General features: G+C 43.1%; 1 protein-coding gene across 4 annotated transcripts in view; it reads left to right on the forward strand.

The window, feature by feature from the left end:
* PTPRM (protein tyrosine phosphatase receptor type M) overlaps nucleotides 1–22,792 on the forward strand; it is a 657,213-nt gene that overhangs the window by 282,759 nt on the left and 351,662 nt on the right. For all 4 annotated transcript variants that reach the window (XM_069568623.1, XM_069568625.1, XM_069568624.1 and 1 more), the window contains exons 6-7: nucleotides 12,342–12,516; nucleotides 18,544–18,837. In XM_069568623.1, the coding sequence (XP_069424724.1) occupies nucleotides 12,342–12,516; nucleotides 18,544–18,837 (469 nt within the window). The remainder of the gene's footprint in view (nucleotides 1–12,341; nucleotides 12,517–18,543; nucleotides 18,838–22,792) is intronic.

A 22,792-nucleotide genomic window follows, 5' to 3' on the forward strand; every position in this document is an offset into this window, starting at 1 on the left:
GCTGGATGTACAATGATTAGTTATACGAATGCTGCTACAGAGAGGGCTGCTACCCCAGGCATGTGGCTTCTCCTTTGGCAAATTGTATTTTCTTCACTTCTGTGGTGGGATCTTTGTAGCAGAGTGACTTGCTGCTTTTGCAGGACTCAAATGACATCTGGACAAAATGGTTCTTTGATTCCTATAGCTTTGCAGTATTTGTGAGCTAGCAGCAAAACCATCTATTTTTCCTGGGGAAATTGTGATGGTTTAAACAGTTGTTTAAAAGTGCAAAAAGAAGGGATTTTCTTCTAATTGCTTCTTTTTTTTTTTTTTAGTTTTTTATTTTTTAAAATTTTTTTACATGATTATATTTGCATTTTATTTTATTTTATTTTTTTTTAAATCTTTAATTCTTACATGCATTCCCAAACATGAACCCCCCTCCCACCTCCCTCCCCATAACATCTTTCTGGGTCATCCCCATGCACCAGCCCCAAGCATGCTGCATCCTGCGTCAGACATAGACTGGCGATTCAATTCACATGATAGTATACATGTTAGAATGTCATTCTCCCAAATCATCCCACCCTCTCCCTCTCCCTCTGAGTCCAAAAGTCCGTTATACACATCTGTGTCTCTTTCCCTGTCTTGCATACAGGGTCGTCATTGCCATCTTCCTAAATTCCATATATATGTGTTAGTATACTGTATTGGTGTTTTTCTTTCTGGCTTACTTCACTCTGTATAATCGGCTCCAGTTTCATCCATCTCATCAGAACTGATTCAAATGAATTCTTTTTAACGGCTGAGTAATACTCCATTGTGTATATGTACCACAGCTTTCTTATCCATTCATCTGCTGATGGACATCTAGGTTGTTTCCATGTCCTGGCTATTATAAACAGTGCTGCGATGAACATTGGGGTACATGTGTCTCTTTCAATTCTGGTTTCCTCGGTGTGTATGCCCAGAAGTGGGATTGCTGGGTCATAAGGTAGTTCTATTTGCAATTTTTTAAGGAATCTCCACACTGTTCTCCATAGTGGCTGTACTAGTTTGCATTCCCACCAACAGTGTAGGAGGGTTCCCTTTTCTCCACACCCTTTCCAGCATTTATTGCTTGCAGATTTTTGGATCGCAGCCATTCTGACTGGTGTGAAGTGGTACCTCATTGTGGTTTTGATTTGCATTTCTCTAATAATGAGTGATGTTGAGCATCTTTTCATGTGTTTGTTAGCCATCCGTATGTCTTCTTTGGAGAAATGTCTATTTGCTTCTTATAATTATTTTCTTTTTTTAAATTTTATTTTACTTTATTTTAAAAGATACTGACTATAGTTCCCTGTGCTACACAGTAAGTCCTTGTTGGTTATTTAGTTTATATATTTGTTGTTCAGTTGCTAAGTCGTGTCTGACTCTTTGAAACCCCATGGACTGCAGCACGCCAGGTTTCCCTGTCCTTCGCTATCTCCCAGAGTTTGCTCAAACTCATGTCCATTGAGTAAGTGATGCCATCCAACCATCTCATCCTCTGTCACCCCCTTCTCCTCCTGCCCTCAATCTTTCCCAGCATCAGAGTCTTTTCCAATGAGTTGCCAAAGTATTGATGTGTATGTGTTAATCTCAAGCTCCTATTTTTATTTTTATTACAGAACTCATAAATAAACACAGAGGTAGAGAGGATGATATAACAAACTCGATGTACCCAACATCGACTTCAAAACCAACAGCATGTGAGACCACTTTCTTCCCATGTGCCCAACTGCTTCCCCTCTGATGATCCCAGTCATCATATTATATAACTTGTAAATGCTTCTCTAAACCAGGAGTTGGCAAACTTTTTCTGTGAAGGGCTAGGTAGTAAATTTTGCAAGCCAGAGGGTCTTCTCTGCCATCATATTATGGAAGCATCCATGAACAGCACAGAAATTGATGATTGTGGCTAGTTTCTGGACAGGTTTAGACATGGACATGTGAAAAGTCTTTCACGTCATTTTCATTGTCACAAAATACTATTCTTCTTTTGATTTTTTTCAGCCATTTTAAAAAACTTAAACACCGTTCTGAGCTTGCAAGCCTTACAAAACAAGTTGCAGGATGGACTTAGCCTCAAACTGCTGCTCTAAAAAGATAAAGAGCTCTTACAAAAATAGAATAATCACCATGTATGCCCTGTGAAAACAGTCAGGGTTCATATTTCTTGGCTGTCTAGTAACTATTTATTTTAGCAGTTTTATTTGATTTGTGATTGTGGTAAAGTTCACACTTTGCAGTTAGGTGATGAGTGTGTTTTCTTTATATATGTACAAGTGGTAGGTTCTCATTAGTTATCTCTTTTATACATAGCAGTATACAAATATACATATGTCAATCTCAACCTCACAATCCATCCAACCCCCATGATGAGTGTCTTAAGTCCTTTTTATCTTCAATATTTCTGTTCATTTCCCTCTGTTTGTGGTGGTGGTTGTTGATGTTGTTGAGACTGGGTTTGTCCTGCACAGCCTCTCATGTTTTGAGTTTTGCCTGTCGACTTCTGGTAGCATCATTTAGTGTGTTATTCTGACTGTTGTGTGTCTTGCCAATTATATCTCCTTTGTGATGCTATCGGCTATTGATGCTCATTCCTAGGGTCATTGATCCATTCAGGGCTGCAAAACAGTCTCATTCTCAGTCCTTCTTTGTTTAGTCACTAGAATACTTCTAAAAAGACAAGCTCTCCTGTTATTAACCGCTTAGGCGTCCTGGTGTATAAATCATATATGGAAGGTGGTATAAACACTTGATGTTTGTGTCTTTTTTGGCAAATTGTCAAAATAGTGAGGCAGTTCACTATCATCACCTGAAAGTGACCAAAGGGATTACTGCTGTTGTTGTCATCGACGTCATCATCTGTCATCATCAACTTGTAGAGTTAAACACATTTGATGAGTTTCAATCCATTGCACTTATTATCCTTATCACTGCTCAGATCTTCCATCCCTAAACAGTGGGGCTTACTCAGAGTGGGAGTCCCTTGAACTGGGCCATCTCCATGGCTTTCTTGCTTTTGGGTGTGACTGTGTGTTTCAGGCTTGTATTTTCCATACTGATAATCTAGAGTTAGCCATTTTGTCAGGAAGCCCTGGTTCTTTCTCAGGGGAACTGGTAATTAGAAATTACAATCTGAAAAAAAAAAAGAAGAAATTACAATCTGAGGACAGAGGTGCTTATTACTACTCATTACTGTTTGTGGATCTTCCCATTGGAAGGAGCTGGTATATATATGTGTGTGTGTGTGTCTGTGTGTGTCTGTATGTGTGTGCACATATACATTTAAGATTAAAGCATGTCTGTCTTGAGATCAAGACAGAGTGACAATTCCAATTCAGTGTGACAATTCAAATTCAGATTCAGAACTATGGGGCTTTTAACCCTTATCTCGCACCTTCTTTATCTTTTCAACTTTTTTTTTTTTTCAGAAAGACTTGTATGTTTTAGGGCTTCCCTGATGACTCAGATGGTAAGGAATCTGCTTGCAATGCAGGAAACCTGGGTTTGATCCCTGGTCAAGAAGTTCCCCTGGAGAAGGGAATGGCTACCCACTCAAGTTTTCTTGCCTGGAGAATTCTATGGACAGAGGAGCCTGGCAGTCTTTGTATGTTTTAAGGCATATTGATTGGGGGAAAAGTAATGTCCTTTGTCAGCCTTGTTTATGACTAACTAACCTTGCCTTTTAGATCGTGGATAGGTAGGTTCTGCCATCTTCCTCATGGTCAAGTGCTGTTATTACAGTTTAGAAGTAACAAGGTCATGTTCTACCCTGGCAACCTCAAAGCTTTAACCCAACAGGAAATGTCAGGCACTGTCAGATTACTTAGTTTGGTGTGGCTAGATTAGCCTCATCGACAGATTTTTAAGACTAAAGAACTTCTAATTTCATTGGTATTTCTTTCTTTTTGGTATATCTAGTCACTGCATTATTATATATTATTAAATAATATTATTCACATATTGCAAATATATATTGAACTGTGTCTAAATATCAGAATGAAGTTTTAAATTTTCATAATCAAACTTTTTTACTTGAATATGCATGGAAGACTATTATATGTTTGAATAATATGTTATTTTGGCTGTCTGTGGGCTTCCTTCATAACTCAATTTGTAAAGAATCTGCCTGTAATGCAGGAGACCCTGGTTTGATTCCTGAGTTGGGAAGATCCCCTGGAGAAGGGATAGGCTACCCACTCCAGTATTCTTGGGCTTTCCTTGTGGCTCAGCTGGTAAAGAATCTACCTGCCATGCAGGACACCTGGGTTCAATCCCTGGATTGGGAAGATATCCTGGAGAAGGGAAAAGCTACCCACTCCAATATTCTGGCCTGGAGAATTCCCTAGACTGTATAGTCCATGGGGTCACAGAGTCAGACATGACTGAGTGACTTTCACTTTATCTGTATCCCATTAGCCGATTAAAGAACATTTGTCAATACGTGTTCATAGTCTATGACAATGGGAGTAAGACTTCCAGTTGTACCATTCCTCATTGATAGATATTTGTGCTGGCTTGGGTATGGTCTAGAAATCAAAGGTCAGCACTTTGATTAGTTATTATGTATTAAAATTTTAAAATATGTGGCCTCCAGAAAGTAGATTTGTTGAGATAGTCAATTAAGATTTAGATTACAGGAAATGTTTAAAAAAAATTATTCCTGGCCCTGCAGATACTATTAGTGACCCCAGTGGTAAGGATTTCAATCAGTATCTTACAGATGGACGTATTTGATAGTGGAATATGTGGATTATTTTCCCTATTAAAGAAATGAAAGTGTGGTTTAATCTCCACCTGAATGGCTGAGGAGCCGCCTCTGGCTCCCCTGTATATGCTTAGCTCCTACACTCAGACCAGCTCCTAAATAGGATTAATTTGCTCTAAAGGTGGCTAAATGCTCAGACCTCAATTTCTTTCAATCATTGCTCTGGTTATTGCAAAACTCTTTCTGAAAGACTTAATATGCGTCTTTTTTTTTTGCTGGCAAATTACTGCTCATTTAGAAGTCCTAGAGTTAGCCCACTTGCAGAAGGAAGGTTGGAAGTCTAATTTAAATAACTATCAGGACTTTTTCTCTGGCTTGCTCAAATTGAAATGCATGCCTGTTTGAAGATACTCTTGCTTTTATTAAAAAGCTGTATTTAACCGACTAAGATCAATTCCTCACAGACATGGCCGTTATGCTTGTCTCATTAGGTTGACAAAAGATGGGTCAGAGGTTGCTTTAACACCTGGACACCTGGTGCCCTGCTCTGTCTGGAGTTGGGGGTTTTGTCAGAAGGATGCTGAGGCTCTCTTACAGGAACTCATATTCTAAAAAATATCACGGTCCCATCCTTGTTGGTGCTTCCTTGTCCTGCTGTGATGCTATTAAGAACCAGCTCTCCAGTCCCTTGCAGGATTGCCTTTTTCTAACTCTGTGAAAACTGAGAGAAAACTGCCTGACAAAGGTTCTGTCTCTTCCCAGCGGACATTTTCATCATTTTGTTTTGCTGGAATAACGAAGTCTCCCCATGGTTTCTTAGATGCTCAGGGTACCTGAGTTTCTGAGCACATTGTCCTGTCTGGCCCTCCCTGTCATGGAGAGGCAGACGGGGACGGGCCCTTGTGACCTTTTGTCACTGCCCTGCATCAGAGAAAATAGGCCAGCCTCAGTTCCCTGGCTTTCCTGTTGAATTCTGACCTGAGGAAATGTATCTGGGGACCAAAAACATCTTAAAAATCAATTTGTTCAGTTGCCCGTTCAATGCCTAAACCCCTTTCAGTATTACCGCTAGAGCCTCCTGGGATGCAGTGGGCATGGTTCTTGTGTGATAGATGCAGCAGCAAAAAACCTGGAGAGAGATCCCTGCCTTTGTGGGGCCTGAAGTCGAGTAGCAGGGAGGTAGGCAGTCTTTGCTTTTATCCCAGTGTATCCATTCATGTGCCAGTTATTGGTCACCTATACATTTGACAGATGTATCTGTTATGCCATCAAAAGCGTTAACAGGCATGTTGGAGGAGTCAAGGAAATAACCTTGAGCCAAGGCTCCAGAAACACCCTCCCACATCCACGCTGACAAGCACCCACAGCCTCTGCTCGTGCACAGGTTTCTAGTTGGCCCCGCTCTCCTGGCATTTATCCCATGTTACTTCCTCTGATCCATGGAGGTGTCACAGGTTCTTCTGTCTGGTGCTTGCCAAGGGCTGTGAACGCTGTCCTCTTCCTTTCCTAAGGACCCAGGAAATGGGATCTGACACTATCAGAGTGACGGGTGTGCTGTCTCCTCGCCAGAGCCCCAGTGCTCTGAGGACGCTGTCTCCTTCCTCTTCATGAACCCAGCCATCGATTGCTTCTTTTTGTTGTCATTGAAGTACAGTTAGTTTACAGTGTTGTGTTGGATTCAGGTATTCAGCAAAGTGATTCTGATATACATACATATATATGCATATTATGTATATATGTATCTCCATTCTTCTTTAGATCCTTTTCCCTTATGTTGGATTGTGTGTGTGTGCTCAGCTGTGTCTGACTCTTTGCCACCCCGTGGACTGTAGCCCACCAACCTCCTCTGTCCATGGGGATTCTCCAGGCACGAATACTGCAGTGGGTTGCCATTTCCTCCTCCAGGGGATCTTCCCAACCCAGGGATCAAACCGAAATCGCCTGTGTCTCCTGCATTGCATGCAGATTCTTTACCACTGAGTGACCTGGGAATTAGATATTTTCGATTTCTTTCCCTTATAAGATTATTACAAAATATTGCCTGACACAGGAAACCAGGAAAAGGAGCCTCACTGGAAAAGAGACTGAGGGTCTGCTGTCTAGAAGGCATGACTTGAGGCCAGGATGGGGGACACGCAGGACTTTCTTAGGCAGCGAAGGAGGACAAACGGAGACAGTGAGTGCGCACAGCTTTGTAAAAGTCAGCTAGAACTGTGGGAGATGGTAGTTGATTCCGCTCTCAGTTCAGTTCGGCTCAGTCACTCAGTCGTGTCCGACTTCTTGAGACCCCATGAACCGCAGCATGCCAGGCCTCCTTGTCCATCACCAACTCCCGGAGTCCTCCCAAACTCATCTCCATCGAGTCGGTGATGCCATCCAACCTTCTCATCCTCTCTTGTCCCCTTCTCCTCCTGCCCTCAATCTTTCCCAGCATCAGGGTCTTTTCAGATGAGTCAGCTCTTCGCATGAGGTGGCCAAAGTATTGGAGTTTCAGCTTCAACATCAGTCCTTCCAATGAACACCCGGGACTCATCTCCTTTAGGATGGACTGGTTGGATCTCCTTGCAGTCCAATGGACTCTCGAGAATCTTCTCCAACACCACAGTTCAAAAGCATCAATTCTTCAGCACTCAGCTTTCTTTATAGTCCAACTCTCACATCCATACATGACCACTGGAAAAACCATAGTCTTGACTGCTGCTGCTGCTGCTAAATCGCTTTAGTCGTGCTCAACTCTGTGCGACCCCATAGACGGCAGCCCACCAGGCTCCCCCGTCCCTGGGATTCTCCAGGCAAGAACACTGGAGTCGGTTGCCATTTCCTTCTCCAGTGCATGAAAGTGAAAAGTGAAAGTGAAGTTGCTCAGTTGTGTCCGACTCTTCCCAACCCCCTGGACTGCAGCCTACCAGGCTCCTCCATCCATGGGATTTTCCAGGCAAGAGTACTGGAGTGGGTTGCCATCGAGTTGACTAGAGGGACCTTTGTTGGCAAAGTAATGTCTCTGCTTTTTAATATGCTGACTAGGTCGGTCAAAACTTTCCTTCCAAGGAGTAAGCGTCTTTTAATTTCATGGCTACAATCACCATCCGCAGTGATTTTGGAGCCCAGAAAAATAAATTCAGCCACTGTTTCCACTGTTTCCCTATCTATTTGCCATGAAGTGATGGGACCAGATGCCATGATCTTCGTTTTCTGAATGTTGAACTTTAAGCCAACTCTTTCACTCTCATCAAGAGGCTTTTTAGTTCTTCTTCACTTTCTGCCATAAGGGTGGTGTCATCTGCATATCTGAGGCTATTGATATTTCTCCCGGCAATCTTGATTCCAGCTTGTGCTTCTTCCAGCCCAGCGTTTCTCATGATGAACTCTGTATATAAGTTAAATAAGCAGGGTGACAATATACAGCCTTGATGTACTCCTTTTCCTATTTGAAACCAGTTTGCTGTTCCATATCCAGTTCTAACTGTTGCATCCTGACCTGCATATAGGTTTCTCAAGAGGCAGGTCAGGTGGTCTGGTGTTCACATCTCTTTCAGAACTTTCCACAGTTTATTGTGATCCACACAGTCAAAGGCTTTGGCATAGTCAATAAAGTAGAAATAGATGTTTTTCTGGAACTCTCTTGCTTTTTCAATGATCCAGCAGATGTTGGCAATTTGATCTCTGGTTCCTCTGCCTTTTCTAAAACCAGCTTGAATATCTGGAAGTTCATGGTTCACATATTGCTAAAGCCTGGCTTGGAGAATTTTGAGCATTACTTTACTAGCGTGTGAGATGAGTGCAATTGTGTGGTAGTTTGAGCATTCTTTGGCATTGCCTTTCTTTGGGATTGGAATGAAAACTGACCTTTTCCAGTCCTGTGGCCGCTGCTGAGTTTTCAAAATTTGCTGGCATATTGAGTGCAGCATTTTCACAGCATGTTTCAGGATTTGAAATAGCTCAACTGGAATTCCATCACCTCCACTAGCTTTGTCCATAGTGATGCTTCCTAAGGCCCACTTGACTTCACACTCCAGGATGTCTGGCTCTAGGTGAGTGATCACGCCATCGTGATTATCTGGGTCCTGAAGATGTGTTTTGTACAGTTCTTCTGTGCGCATGAATCTTATAAAGATGATACTTCTATGGTCATCTTATAATATTTTCCTAAAGGAATAAGCCTGTCTCAAAAGAACATTTATTGAAAAGAACCTTCTGATTCCACTCTGCTGGAACACAAATGCTCCTGGAGTGGCAGGTAATGAGGCTGGAATGGCAGAGCCCACACTCAGGAATGGGGTTTCCCTGGTGGCAGACATGGTAAAGAGTCTCCCTGCAGTGCAAGAGACCCAGGTTCGATGCCTGGGTCGGGAAGATCCCCTGGAGAAGGGAATGGCAACCCACTCCAATGTTCTTGCTTGGAGAATTCCATGGACAGAGGAGCCTGGCTGGCTACAGTCCACCGGGTTGCAAGGAGTTTGACACCACTGAGTGACTAACACTTTTGCTTTACTTCTTTAAAGGCCCTGCTTCCAGAAGTAGCCTCATGCTGAGGTGCTGGAGGTTATGGTTTCAACATATGAATGTGTGTGTTGAGGGGTGCAATTCAACCTCAACAGGGGAAAAAAAAAAAGTGAGGGAAGCTATAAAGAGAATTCTCCAAGCAAGAATACTGGACGGAGTTGCCATTTCCTTCTCCGGGGGATCTTCCTGACCCAGGGGTGAAACCCTAGTCTCCTGTCTCCACATCTCTGGCGTTGGTAGGCAGATTCTTTACCACTGCACCACCTGTGAAGCCCTGTGATTACGTGGGATTAAAACAAAAAAAACAGGGCCCATTCCTGAGGGTTCCTGTGACTCACTGGAGTTGGGTAGAGCTGTCAGTTTCAAGCTGTTTAAAGGATGAATTAGTGGCATGAAGACCACAGGTATGAAGTAACACTCCTCCCAACATGTGTATGCATCCAACATGAAGGTTTCCTTAACCTTGGCTGCCCTTCATGCAGCCTTGAGTACTCGTGAGGATTGCATAAGGGCATCCTTTAGAATTCTTTTCAATAAATGTTCTTTTGAGACAGGCTTATTCCATTAGGTAAATATTACAAGATTGCCATAGAAGTATAATCTTTACAAGATTCATGTGGCAAGTAAGGAAAGAAAAAAATATTAATAGATAGCCCTTTGGATGTTGTCCTTGTTTTTAATAAACAAAACAAAGAATTATAGATGTGAAGTCTGCCTTTCTTCTGGGCTCAGTTGTGTGTGTGTATGTGTGTGTGTGTGTGTTTTTAAAAAAACAAGGTTGGCTTTATTTTCAATTTGAAAAAGACAATTTTATAGAGTAGGTGGTCTAAGGTTACTCCTAAAGGTAGAATTCAGGTTTTTTTAAATTTTGCGGGGGAGAGGATGGGAGACTGAATGTGTGGAATACGAAAAGAAATACTCTCTCCTTTTGAATTCATGAATAATGCTCGATTGACGTTGCTTTGTTTTGTTTAACTGTTCGGTGCCCTTTGTCAGACCAGATTGAAGGGGTTTCATTTTCCAAAAAAAGGCACGTAATATATGTAAGGTGTATATTTAACGTCATATTCAGATCTGTGACTTTTTAAGCTATCAACAAGGCTGTCTGGATTGCTAGCTCTAAAGATGGTAGGAACTGTAGTTCCCCAGCCCTGATGTTTCCTCTGCTGTGGCAGGAACTGTACTGGCGCAGCACCCTGGTGCCTTTTCTCTGTCCACGTGGAACTGCTGGGCAGGAGGCTGGGAGCACGCATGGTCCAGGCCCTCCTTTGGGAACTCGCTCCCCCCAGCAGCCCTTCCTCCATCCTGGGTGTTTGCCAGCAGCTCCCGACATAGGGAGGCCTTGTGGCTTTCTAGTGCTGCCTGTGGCTGGGCGGGTGAGTCTGTTCCGTTCTGTGCTCAGTTCTAGCAAGCCCATGTTTACTGCACATCAGCTGTATTCTGCATAGTCTGCAGGGCCAGGCTCATTGGTAATAAAGGCAGTGTTTTGACAGCCTGTCCACCTGTTTTCTTGAGCTCATCCCTCAGCTGGTCCAGAATCTGGGCGGGAACCAGTCATTAGGCCTGCGTCTTAAATTCCCACAACTCCCTGACAGTTGTAGCATCTCTTACAGATGAGGAGAGGGGGGCCCAGAAGGGTAAATCACTCTGAAGTTCCATGTGGAGTCCTGGTCAGTCTAATTCCCAAACTCACAAAATATCACAGAGAAAGCTATTAGAAGACTTTGCTTATATAAATCACTGAGCTCTACAGAGGAGTTTTATTATTGGTAGCCTGGCATACTCACACCTATAAACACAGACATTTTCATGCAGCCTGTGAGTCCTGGAATGCACAGACGCTTGTCTACCTCCCCAGTTCCTCTGGCTGCCTTGGCATCCTCCAAAGCTTTACGCTCTTTCTAACATCCCAGGCATCCTGTTCTCTCTTCGGCCTGGGACACTTCCTTCTCTCCCACCCTCCCCTTAGCCTGGGAGCTCCTGCTTACCCTTCAGATCTCAGCTCTAAGAGCAGTTCCTCAAACCGGCCACCATATCTAAAGACAACTCCATCATGATTTCTGCCAGCGCCTGACGGGCCATCACTGGTGAGCACGTGTGCATTTCAAGCCTACACTTCCCAGCAACTGAGACGCTATGTGCACTATGGTCACTTTTCTGTTGTCCACCGTGGTGAGCTTAGTGTCTTAATATAGTGACAGCGCAAGGGTGGGCCCCAACATGGTTGCTGGGTGAATAGTCAGACAAAACGCATTTACCTTAAGGTCTTTGCTGGTTGTTTTCTCCTTAATATGTGCAAATAGCATGGTAAAGAGAGCCGCTTTCCTGATAACTGTACTAAAAATATATAGGACTGAACTCTATAGTCATTTTTGAGGCTTTAAACTATGGGAAGCATAGAATGAATTTCTAAGTGTGCATAAGTAAGGACTTATTTACTGTCTCGGGCATGGAATAAGACAGCTTTGCTCCAGAGATGGAACCTGGTTTGTGTGGTCCTGGCTGTGGAATGTGGAAAGGAACTTCTCCCCTCGCATTTCAGTGTTAGGTGATATTAGGCACCAACTTCCGCATGCTTTTTGTAGCTCCAGGAAGAAAATTGTAAAGCTGAATCTAGTCCTTCAGACCCTTTCCATAGGAGCTATGCTACTACCTACTTATGTTTTTAATGTAGTTCTTGATAAGCTATTTATTGGTTCATATATAAAATGAGGTCAGTCATAGTGTAGTGTGTGAATTAATTTTTTTCTAGCCAAGTATAATACGATTATGTATTATAAAAAGACTAAGTGTTGATAGTTTGGGAGCAAAAATAAAGGGTTTTCCCATGTGCTTCTTTCTCCCCTCCAATTGCACTAGAATAACATAGTGAATATCTTAGAGGGACAAAACCAAAGACATTTCTTCGCACTTAATTTTGCATCTGTCAAATTCTGTAAGTGTTGATCAAGGCAGAATTTTGGTTTCTGGGCAGCTGTTTTCCTGCAACTGCCCACGGGTAATTAACAAGGGACCGGGGTCTGGGTGTAAGTAACACTGAACTCTGTGCCTTCAGGAGTATGTTTCCGGAAGACAGCTGATATTGTTTCTTTTTGTCCTCTCCACCCCCACAACACAGGGCATCGATGTCCAGGATGCACCTCTGAAGGAAATAAAGGTGACCAGTTCCCGGCGATTCATAGCATCATTTAACGTCGTGAACACAACCAAACGAGATGCTGGAAAATACCGCTGCATGATTCGCACTGACGGGGGAGTTGGCATATCCAACTATGCAGAGTTGGTAGTTAAAGGTATATAATGTTATTTTTACACCCCCATATAGTCTATTAAAACAGGCATGTGGGACAGTTATGAGCTCATGATTTGTTGAAAGCTCAGACTCACGGTCCTCTGTTTCTGAACAGTGGTTTGGTGACAAGCTCTATTGATGGATTGCATTTTAAGTACAGATTTTGCACGTGAGCAATATTTTTGAAAAATGTATTTTATTTATGTGGTTCAGTTGCATACAAAGCAGTGAATGTGCTCTTGGCAAGTTTTCTACCAACTCTGTATACAGAGATTACAGCCTATAAATTTTTTTTTTTAAGGAATGAAATTTTTTGTACTGATAGAAAATCACTTAAAATGCAAATATTCCCCCAGCCAGGGTGTTTACGATAGCAGGGTGGTTAATAAAATGAGGCAGTGTCAGTATAGAAATGCTCCGTCATATCACACAGACCACATTGATAACAGTGAGTTAGCATTCATAATGCTGCCGTTAGGGTCTATTACTGTATTTTGTGTGACTGAAGAATTAAGTCATTATAGTCAGGAAGGTGGGAGATGAGTTAAATAAAAGGGGGAGATATAAATTTCCTTTAGCTAGTTTGATGTTTTTTGTGTGTGCACGGACTTCGGAGTTTATAGTACTGAACTGCTAAGGCAGTTTTTGGTCCCAGACAGAATAATTTGGACTTTTAGATATACCATGAGGCATTTTTATACAACTTGTGGCAAGCCATTGATGCTTCTTCCTAGGGGAACAGAATGATGCCTACTTTTAAATTTTTTTCCCCTGCATTTGTTAAATGAGGAATGTTAAATCGGTTTCTTTTGGAGGGACTATTCCTTTTGTCAGCAAATTTCTCTATGCAGGCAGTTCTACAGACTTCGGGGTTCAATCCCCAGTGCTAGCTGCATGGGTGTGGACCTGGATGCTTCTCTTTCCTCAGGTTTAAAATAGACTTTACAGTGTGTTTGACCCAGGACTCCCCCAGTGGGTCCAGTGGCTAAGACCCCAAGCTCCCAGGAAGGGATCTGGGTTCGATCCCCAGTTGGGGAACAAGATCCCACATGCCACAGAACTAAGACCTGGTGCAGCCAATTGGAAAAGAAGAATAACGTGACTGATCCTCAAGGGCTATCAGGAAGATCAGATGCAACGAATAGGTGAATGGCACTAAAAATACCTAGTGGGCAGCCCACCCCTGTTCAGTCCATGATGGGAGTGAGGTGGCTCTTACTCTCTCTGCTGTGGTCTATTAGTGGTCCTCCTCTGAGAATGCACAGCTGAATCACCTTTCCAAAAATAATAATACACCAGCCCACTTCTCCATCCCCACTACCACATGTGTATTGAATCAGAGTCTCCAGGGGCAGAGCCTCTGCGATAAAATCTATAGGTGATACGGGTAGGTGCTTCTGTTGTGAAACTAGCCCCACCAGTGTTAGTCATGCCTGGCTTGGGGGAAGCCTGACCCCAGCAGTGTTTATCTGTAGCTAACATGACTAACTTTCTGTGGAAGGGAACATGGAGCCAGCCGCACACTGCAGTTTAGACTCAAATGATCTAATTTGCCGTGCCTGATCCCTGTGAGTGTGGGCTTGTAGCAAAGCTTTAGCCTGTCTGGCTAGTTTTGGAGTTTGGATTTCATTTGTAAGCAGAGGGAGCTTTGCATAGATGTGCACACTGTCCCCTGCAGAATGGTCTCTGGGTAGAAAACCCACCCCATTTGCTGGCAAATCCAGAAGACGGGCCGCCGTGCTGGTCCCAAGGCTGAGTTCTTTATTGCCATCAGTGTACCTTCACTCTCGTCTTGGTCCCGTTCTTTGTGGCTGTTCCCTGTCTTCTGATTTCTGATTGCTCCGTGCTTCACTTGTGACCACCTGTGCCGCCAGAGGCATGGTGCTCTGTAATCAGTGTGGCAAAGATTCAGTCGCCTCTAAAAATTGCCTCCATGGGAAAGTTGATTTGTTGAGAGTTATAAGCAAATCATGTGGCAAATAGATGGGGATAAAGTGGAAACAGTGACAGATTTTATTTTCTTGGGCTCCAAAATCACTGTGGATGGTGACTGCAGCCACAGAATTAAAAGACCCTTGCTCCTTGAAAGAAAAACTATGACAAACCTAGACAGCATGTTAAAAAACAGAGACATTACTTTGTTGAAAAAGGTCAAAGCTATGGTTTTTCCAGTAGTCATGTATGGATATAAGAGCTGGACCATAAAGAAAGCTGAGTGCTGAAGAATGGATGCTTTTGAACTGTGATGTTGGAGAAGACTCTTGAGAGTCCCTTAGACAGCAAGGAGATCAAACCAATCAATCCTAAAGGAAATCAGTCCTGAATATTCATTGGAAGGACTGATGCTGACGCTCCAATACTTTGGCTACCTGATGCAAAGTGTCGACTCATTGGAAAAGACTCTGATGCTGGGAAGATAGAGGGCAGGAGAAGGGGGCAACAGAAGATAAGATGGTTATATAGTATCACTGACTCAATGGACACGATTTGGAGCAGTCTCCAAGAGACAGTGAAGGACAGGGAAGCCTGGCGTGCTGCAGTTCATGGGATCACAAAAGAATCTGACACAACTGTGAGACTGAACAACAAACACTAACAATAAGCAAGTCAGACATCTCTGGTCTGCCAGAACACACCCAAGCACAGAGGGTGTGTGGGTTCAACTCACATTTCTGCCGCACTTTTTCCTGCCTTAGGAGAGCATGGAGAGATCTTGACTCCTTGTGATAAAATGTCCAGGCACCTCTTTTGCATCTCTGCATCCTGCCCGAGTCAGTGACAACTGGCTTGCAGTTATAGAACAAATCTGGAATTTGACTTTTCCTCCACTGATAATTTTTATTGCCATATTTTGCATATATTTTATTTTTTGAAATGAGGTAACATGCCAGATTCTACTAGCTAGGTAAAGAATTGCCTCGACACAGTTACTTTAAAATACATAATGACATGTTTAGGCCGCATGTATAAGATTGAATACATTTTATATGTGTGTATTTAGAGTGCTAATATTTTTTAAGATGACAAAATCTTAAGTTGTTTACTACTTTCTTAAGGTCAGTCTCTGATTTGATGTCCCCAAATGAAGCCCAACTCATTTTAAACTATCATGCTAGTCTTATTTATATCTACCACTATTTTCAGTAATCAAAACAAGAAAATATTTCATGTAATCTCTGCAATGCATGTATATATGCATATGTATCAGTGTCATATTTAATTATAAAAGACATATATTAAGAATTCACTTATACATATCAATTATATATATGATACATATCTATATGTATATAAATTCTATTTATATAAATAACTTGATTTAGAATTACTTTTAACATGCCCTTTCACTTGGATTAAATATTTTAAGTTGCTTTTTACCACTTAGTAAGACTGAGTGCCTTCCTTCTTTCCCTTTGAGAAAATTTATTCAATATTTAAATATTGACTTCTTATTGTAGATTCTTCCAGCAACCCCAAAGTCCTTTTGAATGACTGTCTCAATTATTTCCAGAATCTAGTTGAATCTTTCATTTGACTTAATGTATTTGGTACTCTTCCTAATGGGGAACTAATAGAGAAAATAGTCTTGGGACGAATAAGCATTAAAGTCCTGTCTATTTTAGGAGAATAGTAACAATGTCCTAAATGAATCGTGTGCTCACTAACCTTTGTGGCTTTGCCCCTGAGTCATATTTTGAATGGCACTTCAGGAACCCTTGCTAGCATGTGCAACTACAAAGTAATTAACTGCTTTTTCAGCCTGGCTTCATCAAAGCCTTAGGATATACTAGAAAAGGCCCTTTTCAAGTCTTGGTTCAAGGAATCGCCTAATGATATAAATTGATGTTAAATCATTATGAGTTGCGTCAAAGCTATCTCAAGAAATGAAGAGCTGGCACAGAGTTGTAGTTCATAAACGATAGGAACAATAATTTAATAAATTTGCACTAAATTTGCAGCCCCCTAAATAAAACTCATCTTATGTCTTATGTAGACTAAGTCTCATGAGATTTCCCCGACTATTTTATTTTTTGACATGATCCCTTACATTTATTGAGGAGGACATGGCAACCTACTCCAGTGTTCTTGCCTGGAGAATCCCCTTGGACGGGAGAGCCTGCCAGGCTGCAGTCCATAGTGTCGCAGAGAGTCGGACACGACTGAGTGGCTAAGCATGGACATTTATTTATTTTATTTGGCTGTGCCAGGTCTTAGTTGTGACGTGGGGATCTTCAGCTGCAGCCTGTGGAATCTAGTTCCCTGACTAGGGGGTCACACTCAGACCCTCTGCATTGGGAGCATGTAATCTTAACTCCTAGACCATTAGGAAAATCTCTTCCCAGCTATTTTAAAAGTCAGTATGATTTATCACACCTTGAATATGTTAAAGAAGAAAAGAGATGCCCCAGCTTAACAGAAGGAGGCTGTGTTGTTCATTTCTTATTGGTCTAGGAACCAACTTGGTATCATCTCAGGGGCCACTCTCAGATGAGACCAGCAGTCCTGACGTCCTGACCGCAGGGCACATGGCAGGGATCAACTGGCTATGTATGCCATGAAGCGGACAGGTGCCTATGCCAGTGACAGAACTGCTGTTCAGTCACTAAGTCATGTCCAGCTCTTTGCGACCCCAAGGACTGCAGCACACCAGGTTTCATGTCCTTCACCATCTCCCAGAGCTTGCTCAAACTCATGTCCATTAAGTCAGTGATGCTATCCAACCGTCTCGCCCTCCATTGCCTTCTTCTCCTCCTGTCCTCAGTCTTTCCCAGCATCAGGGTCTTTTACAGTGAGTCAGCTCTTTGCATCAGGTGGCCAAAGCATTGAAGCTTCAGCTTCAGCATCAGTCCTTTCAATGAATATTCAGCTTGATTTCCCTTTAAGATTGACTGGTTTCATCTCCTTGCTGTCCAAGGGACTCTCAAGTCTTCTCTAGCACCACAATTCAAATAGCAGGCTTTATTTTCCATACATTTGTGTGAACTAGATGAGGAGTTGAAAACAAAAACACACCAAAAGGCACAAACCACCTGCAGAAACATGCTTAAAAAAATCACTAGAGCTTAACGTTTTTCTCTGATGGAGATTCATTAAATAGAAATATATTATTTCATACAATTACCTTCCTCCCCAATGTCATGTATGGTGCCACTCACAGTGACATTGGCGCATGGAATGTCTTCATTTGGTGCCTAGAGAGCCATTCAAATTGCACTTGATATACTGGGAATGTTGTTGAAAACAAGATTACCTGTTTCTCCCATCTCAGAGGTCCAGAGAAAGTCAGTCTTGGATTTTAAACAGGGAGGGGGACTTTCTTGAGTTGTAAAGAGTGTTTGCTGTTGATTGCTTTGAGGTTTATCAAGCTGGGCATGTGTTTTGTTTTAGAGCTTTTCTTTCTCTCTGTGGCTTTAATAATACTCATTATTGGAAGTTCTCTTAACAGTGGCTATGCTGGACTTTATTACCCCAAGTGCTTACTGCTCTGGGAGCAGAAGGAATCCATTGGGATGGCTTTTTTGAGTAAATGAGGCATCCTGGAAATGCATTTATGATGAGATAAAGTGTAATTTCATCTGTTTTTCAAGTGATGATATTCTTGGAATATAAATATAAGAAGATTGAATTTAATGATATAAGTAATACCTTGGGTGATGTCAAAGACACTGTTGACAGTGGTGAGCCTTCTAGAGCTTAATTACTACCACTTGAGAGAGTTTTTACAAGTTACTTTTAGTGCAAAATAAAATCCTTTGATACCTATTTACGTATTCGAGAAAAAATGTATTGCATCCTGAAACAAACTGGGGTTGTACCTACCTGAACAGGCTTAGGCTTTAAAGATGGCTTATTTCACAGGTTTGAACACTCTGCAGACCTCTCTCAAGGTGCTTTTTCTTATTAACCTGAGCAAAACCGTTCTCATCCGTTCATCGCTAAACTGTCAGCATCTTCCCGATTTTAGTGATTGATGTCCGTTGAAGTCTTTCCAAGTGTCTGAAGGATGGCCCTCTGGTTTGCCTTTCAGAGCCCCCTGTCCCCATCGCACCCCCTCAGCTGGCCTCCGTGGGGGCCACCTACCTGTGGATACAACTCAACGCGAACTCCATCAATGGGGACGGGCCCATTGTGGCCCGGGAGGTGGAATACTGCACGGCCAGTGGGAGCTGGAGCGACCGGCAGCCGGTGGACTCCACGAGCTACAAAATCGGGCATCTGGACCCTGACACGGAGTATGAGATCAGTGTGCTCCTCACCCGGCCCGGGGAGGGTGGCACCGGCTCCCCTGGGCCTGCCCTCAGGACCAGGACCAAGTGTGCTGGTGAGTCTGGGGATCCCGGGGCCGCTTGTCCGTTTCTGATGGGGTCTGACCTGCAGCCTCAGTGCAGGTGGCTCATGCTTTCCTCAGCTCTGCTGGGACCCTGTCTGGGCACAGGAGGTCCCTTCACCCATGGGCAACCACCTGTGGATTCAGACCTCAAGGCTTGGTCTTACTCAGGACGTCTCCACCCCTGTTTTCCCTGTTGTTCATTTACACCTTCCTAGGAGTATCACCTAGTTCTTATGGAAATCATCCCAAAGTCGACACAAACTGTCCACTTTAATGATGTCCGCTCATCGGTCAGCACCTCCTATCCAGTCTCTTCAGTGTATGCTCCCGTTGATGTGCTTGTAGCCTGGTGGTGAGGGTGGGGGGGCTTTGGAAGAACAGATTCCACCTTAGCCATGTGTTTTTATGGAAGAATATTGAATGGAGGGGCTGCTTGCCAATGACACAGGGCCCATTTGTAAGATAAGCCAGGGTGATTTTCAGGCTGCACGCAGGCTTTAAATTCTCAGATGATAAAGTTCTAATTGACTGTGTGGAGCCGGCCCTGTGGGGTTGATGGAGAGAGAAATGCTGAGTCTTATGAAAATCAAACCCCAAAGGAAGCTCCCATCAGAGGTTCGAGTGCTGTTTCTGTCTGGCTGCTCTCCGGTCGAAATAAGAGAGAGAAGTAACAGGTTGGGACACTGAAGTGTTCTTTCATCATTTGAATGAAGATTCTTACACTGAATTGCTGCCTGAGCTGATGAGACTCCAGAAGTTTTTATGGAGACAATTGATTCTTCAGGTAGCATTATTTAAGAGGACATTTATCGATAGGTTTCATTTCTTCTTAAGTTTTAAAAGTACTCAGAGCACCAATCTAACCCTGTCTGGTAGGAGAAATGATTAAGCCTTGACAATGGTAACTACTTCGTTCTTTCTTCGTAATTCTGAGTATGTGATTTCCAAAAGCCGAAAACTAATGGAAAAAAAATTGTTTTTGTAAAAATACTCTGTTGGAGAAGAAAACAGGACCCTTATTCTTCTTGGGGTGTTGCTGCTGGGCCTGTCTTGTCCACCCAAGTCTGTTTCCTGGGTCCCCCACTCCCATGGTCTTATCACGCTCCGTGCAGAGTCTGGCATAAGACCTGTGGTGGTCCATAGAGAACAGAGTTGGATAACAGCTTCTGTGCCTTGCTTTCCTAAACCATGTCATCTCCTCTCTGTTTAACGAATACAATTTCCCTTCTTTCTTTGAAAATCGTTTATCATCTTTCATAATGCAAGCAATAGCTTGTAACACTGTTTACATCATTTTACAATTTAGGAATTGCTTTCAAATCTGTTACTTATTTTATAACTGCCTTGTGAAGTCTCTGGAGTCAAGACTATGACCCCCTTCCTTGTTGTTGTTTAGTCACTAAGTCATGTCCAACTCTTTGAGACCCCATGGACTGTAGCCTGGCAGGCTCCTCTGTTGATGGGATTTCCCAGGCAAGAATACTGGAGTGGGTTGCCATTCCCTTCTCCAGGGAACCCATATCTCCTGCATTAGGCAGGCATTGGCAGGCAGATTCTTTACTGCTGCACTACAAGGGAAGCTGAACCCCTTCCTAGAGATTAAGAAATGGAAGCCGTTGTGGTCTGTTTTCCTCCACACCTGCTCCTTGAGCAATAAGTTTGTGTTTTCTGACTTCAGCGTTATTTGGAGGAATCCTACTTGGGGGCCACGGTGCTAGTCAGTCTTCCTTTCCCTTCAGACGAAGGTTAGGATCCCATTCACTGACAGCCCCTCCCACCTCATGTTTTTAGTTCTGGTCTTTTCTCCTGATTCTGTGTCTGTATATTTCAGGTACTGACATGATTATTACCTACATTTCCCCTAAACCCTAAGGTGTGTGTCTCTCTTTTCAAGAAACCTTTTTGTTACTGTGGCATAATGTGTAAATGTAGAGCCTTTCGTAATAGATTGGCAGCCCTTCTTAAGACATTACAACCAGTTCTGAATGGATATTTGCATGTCAGCCCTGGGCCTTAAAGTCTTAACCTCTCTTGAGCAAGGAAGTCCGATGAGAAGGCAAGCTTTTTCCTCTTACCATTTGCAACCCACCATGTTCACTGTTGCAGGCATGTCCTGCACGGGCATTGAGCATTTTTTGAAAAAGCTGTGGTTGAGCAAGTCAGTCTTAGAAATATGTTAGGTGAGAGGCTCAAAGCTAGAAATAAGAGGGGAAGATGCTGGACGGGTGAGCAAAGGGATGTTGAATGAGCCTTCTACTGTCAAGGAAATACAGCTTCACCCTTTCCTGACCTGAGGCTTTTGAGAAAATCTGCAGGAAAGCCTGCCTACTGCTCTGGTGAGCTGTGTGGAATGGTGGTGCACAGGACAGAGTGAAAAGAAGAAGACTCTGGATGGAGAGGTGTGCTAGTGGCCCCTCCTCTTCCTCAGGTGGTTCACCAGCATTTAAGGCTCAGAAAGAACAAGTCATGGACCTCATAACCTGAGAGAGATGCTGAGCATTCTGCAAAGCAGGTGGAAGATGGAAAATGGGCTTGACTGGGCATAAACAGTGGATGAATCTAAGAGGGTGACAGGAAGTCGGAATAACTGAACATTCGTCCCAGGTGGTTTGAAAGGCCAAGACTATGTGTCCAGAATTAGAGAAATAAAATTTAGCAGCAGTACATTTAAAAAAAAAAGAGAGATTGAGGATTAGGTGTAAATGCCTATGAATATGCAATATGGTCCATATTGAATTAGTCATTCTGTAGTACAATTGCCTTGCCCTCACCTCCCCCCCAAGTGAAAGGTGGTGCTGGAGCAGACTCTTGAGAGTCCCTTGGACAGCAAGGAGATTGAACCAGTCAATCCTAAGGGAAATCAACCCTGGATAGTCACTGGAAGGACTGATGCTGAACCTGAAGCTCCATTACTTTGGCCACCTGTTGTGAAGATCCTGATGCTGGGAAAGATTGAAGGCAAAAGGAGAAGAGGGTGGCAGAGGATGAAATGGTTAGATAGCATTACCAACTCATTGGACATGAGTGTGAGCAAACTCGGGGAGATAATGAAGGACCAGGAAGCCTGGTTTGTTGCAGTCCATGGGGTTGCACAGAATCAGACACAACTTAGTGGCTGAACAACAAAATAAGCCCCCCCCCCAAAAAAAGTCCCTAATGTAAGTGTGGGTTGCATGAAGAAAACAAATGTCTATGTTGTAGGAGGTCAGCTATTGTTATCACTCATTTTAAAAGAGAGAGAACACAGAACAGGCTGAGTTCAAGGGAATGTACCCTGGATAGGAAATGCTCTGAACTTCGCTCAACCATTGAGGAATGGTAGACGAATTGAGACGGATGATGGAGAAGAGCAGGGTGTCTGCACATTTGACAAGAGCTAAGTCCTGACCAGGTGTTTCCAGTGGCGGGTGGGTTCAGGCAGAAGCCAGTGTTGCAGAAGGAGATTCTATATTCATGAGAGGATTGAGCTGGCTGAACCTGGAGGCCTCTTCCACGTGAGGATTCTGTGGTCTCTTTTTAATGAAATGATCCAGTGTGTTCTTCTAGCTTGAAAACCTCTGAGTTTACTTTTTTATTCCATCCTTGATGAAATTCTCCATAATCATGTTTATTAAGCAGTGCTCTGCTGGCCAATGGAGGTCTCCGATGACCTTTGCAAAAGCCTGAGCAGAGGTAGGGAAACACTGAGTTTTAGGGTAGCAGTTTTTGTACTAAAATATCACTTTCATGAAATGCTTGTGGTTTCTAGAGCCGGAGTCAGCAGTTGAGAATTCAGGCTCTGAGACCAGGCTGCCAGGATTTGAGTCCTGGCTCTGCCTAGAGCTAGACACGTGACCTTGGGAAGAACTCACACCTTCTCTGAGTTTCTATCACCTTATCTGTGAAACAGGGGTGATACTAACAGTGGGCATCTCCTATCTCCTAGTGTGATTGTGAAGTCTTAGAA

This window comes from Ovis canadensis, chromosome 23 (assembly GCF_042477335.2).
Source record: "Ovis canadensis isolate MfBH-ARS-UI-01 breed Bighorn chromosome 23, ARS-UI_OviCan_v2, whole genome shotgun sequence".
Classification (NCBI taxonomy): Eukaryota; Metazoa; Chordata; class Mammalia; order Artiodactyla; family Bovidae; genus Ovis; species Ovis canadensis.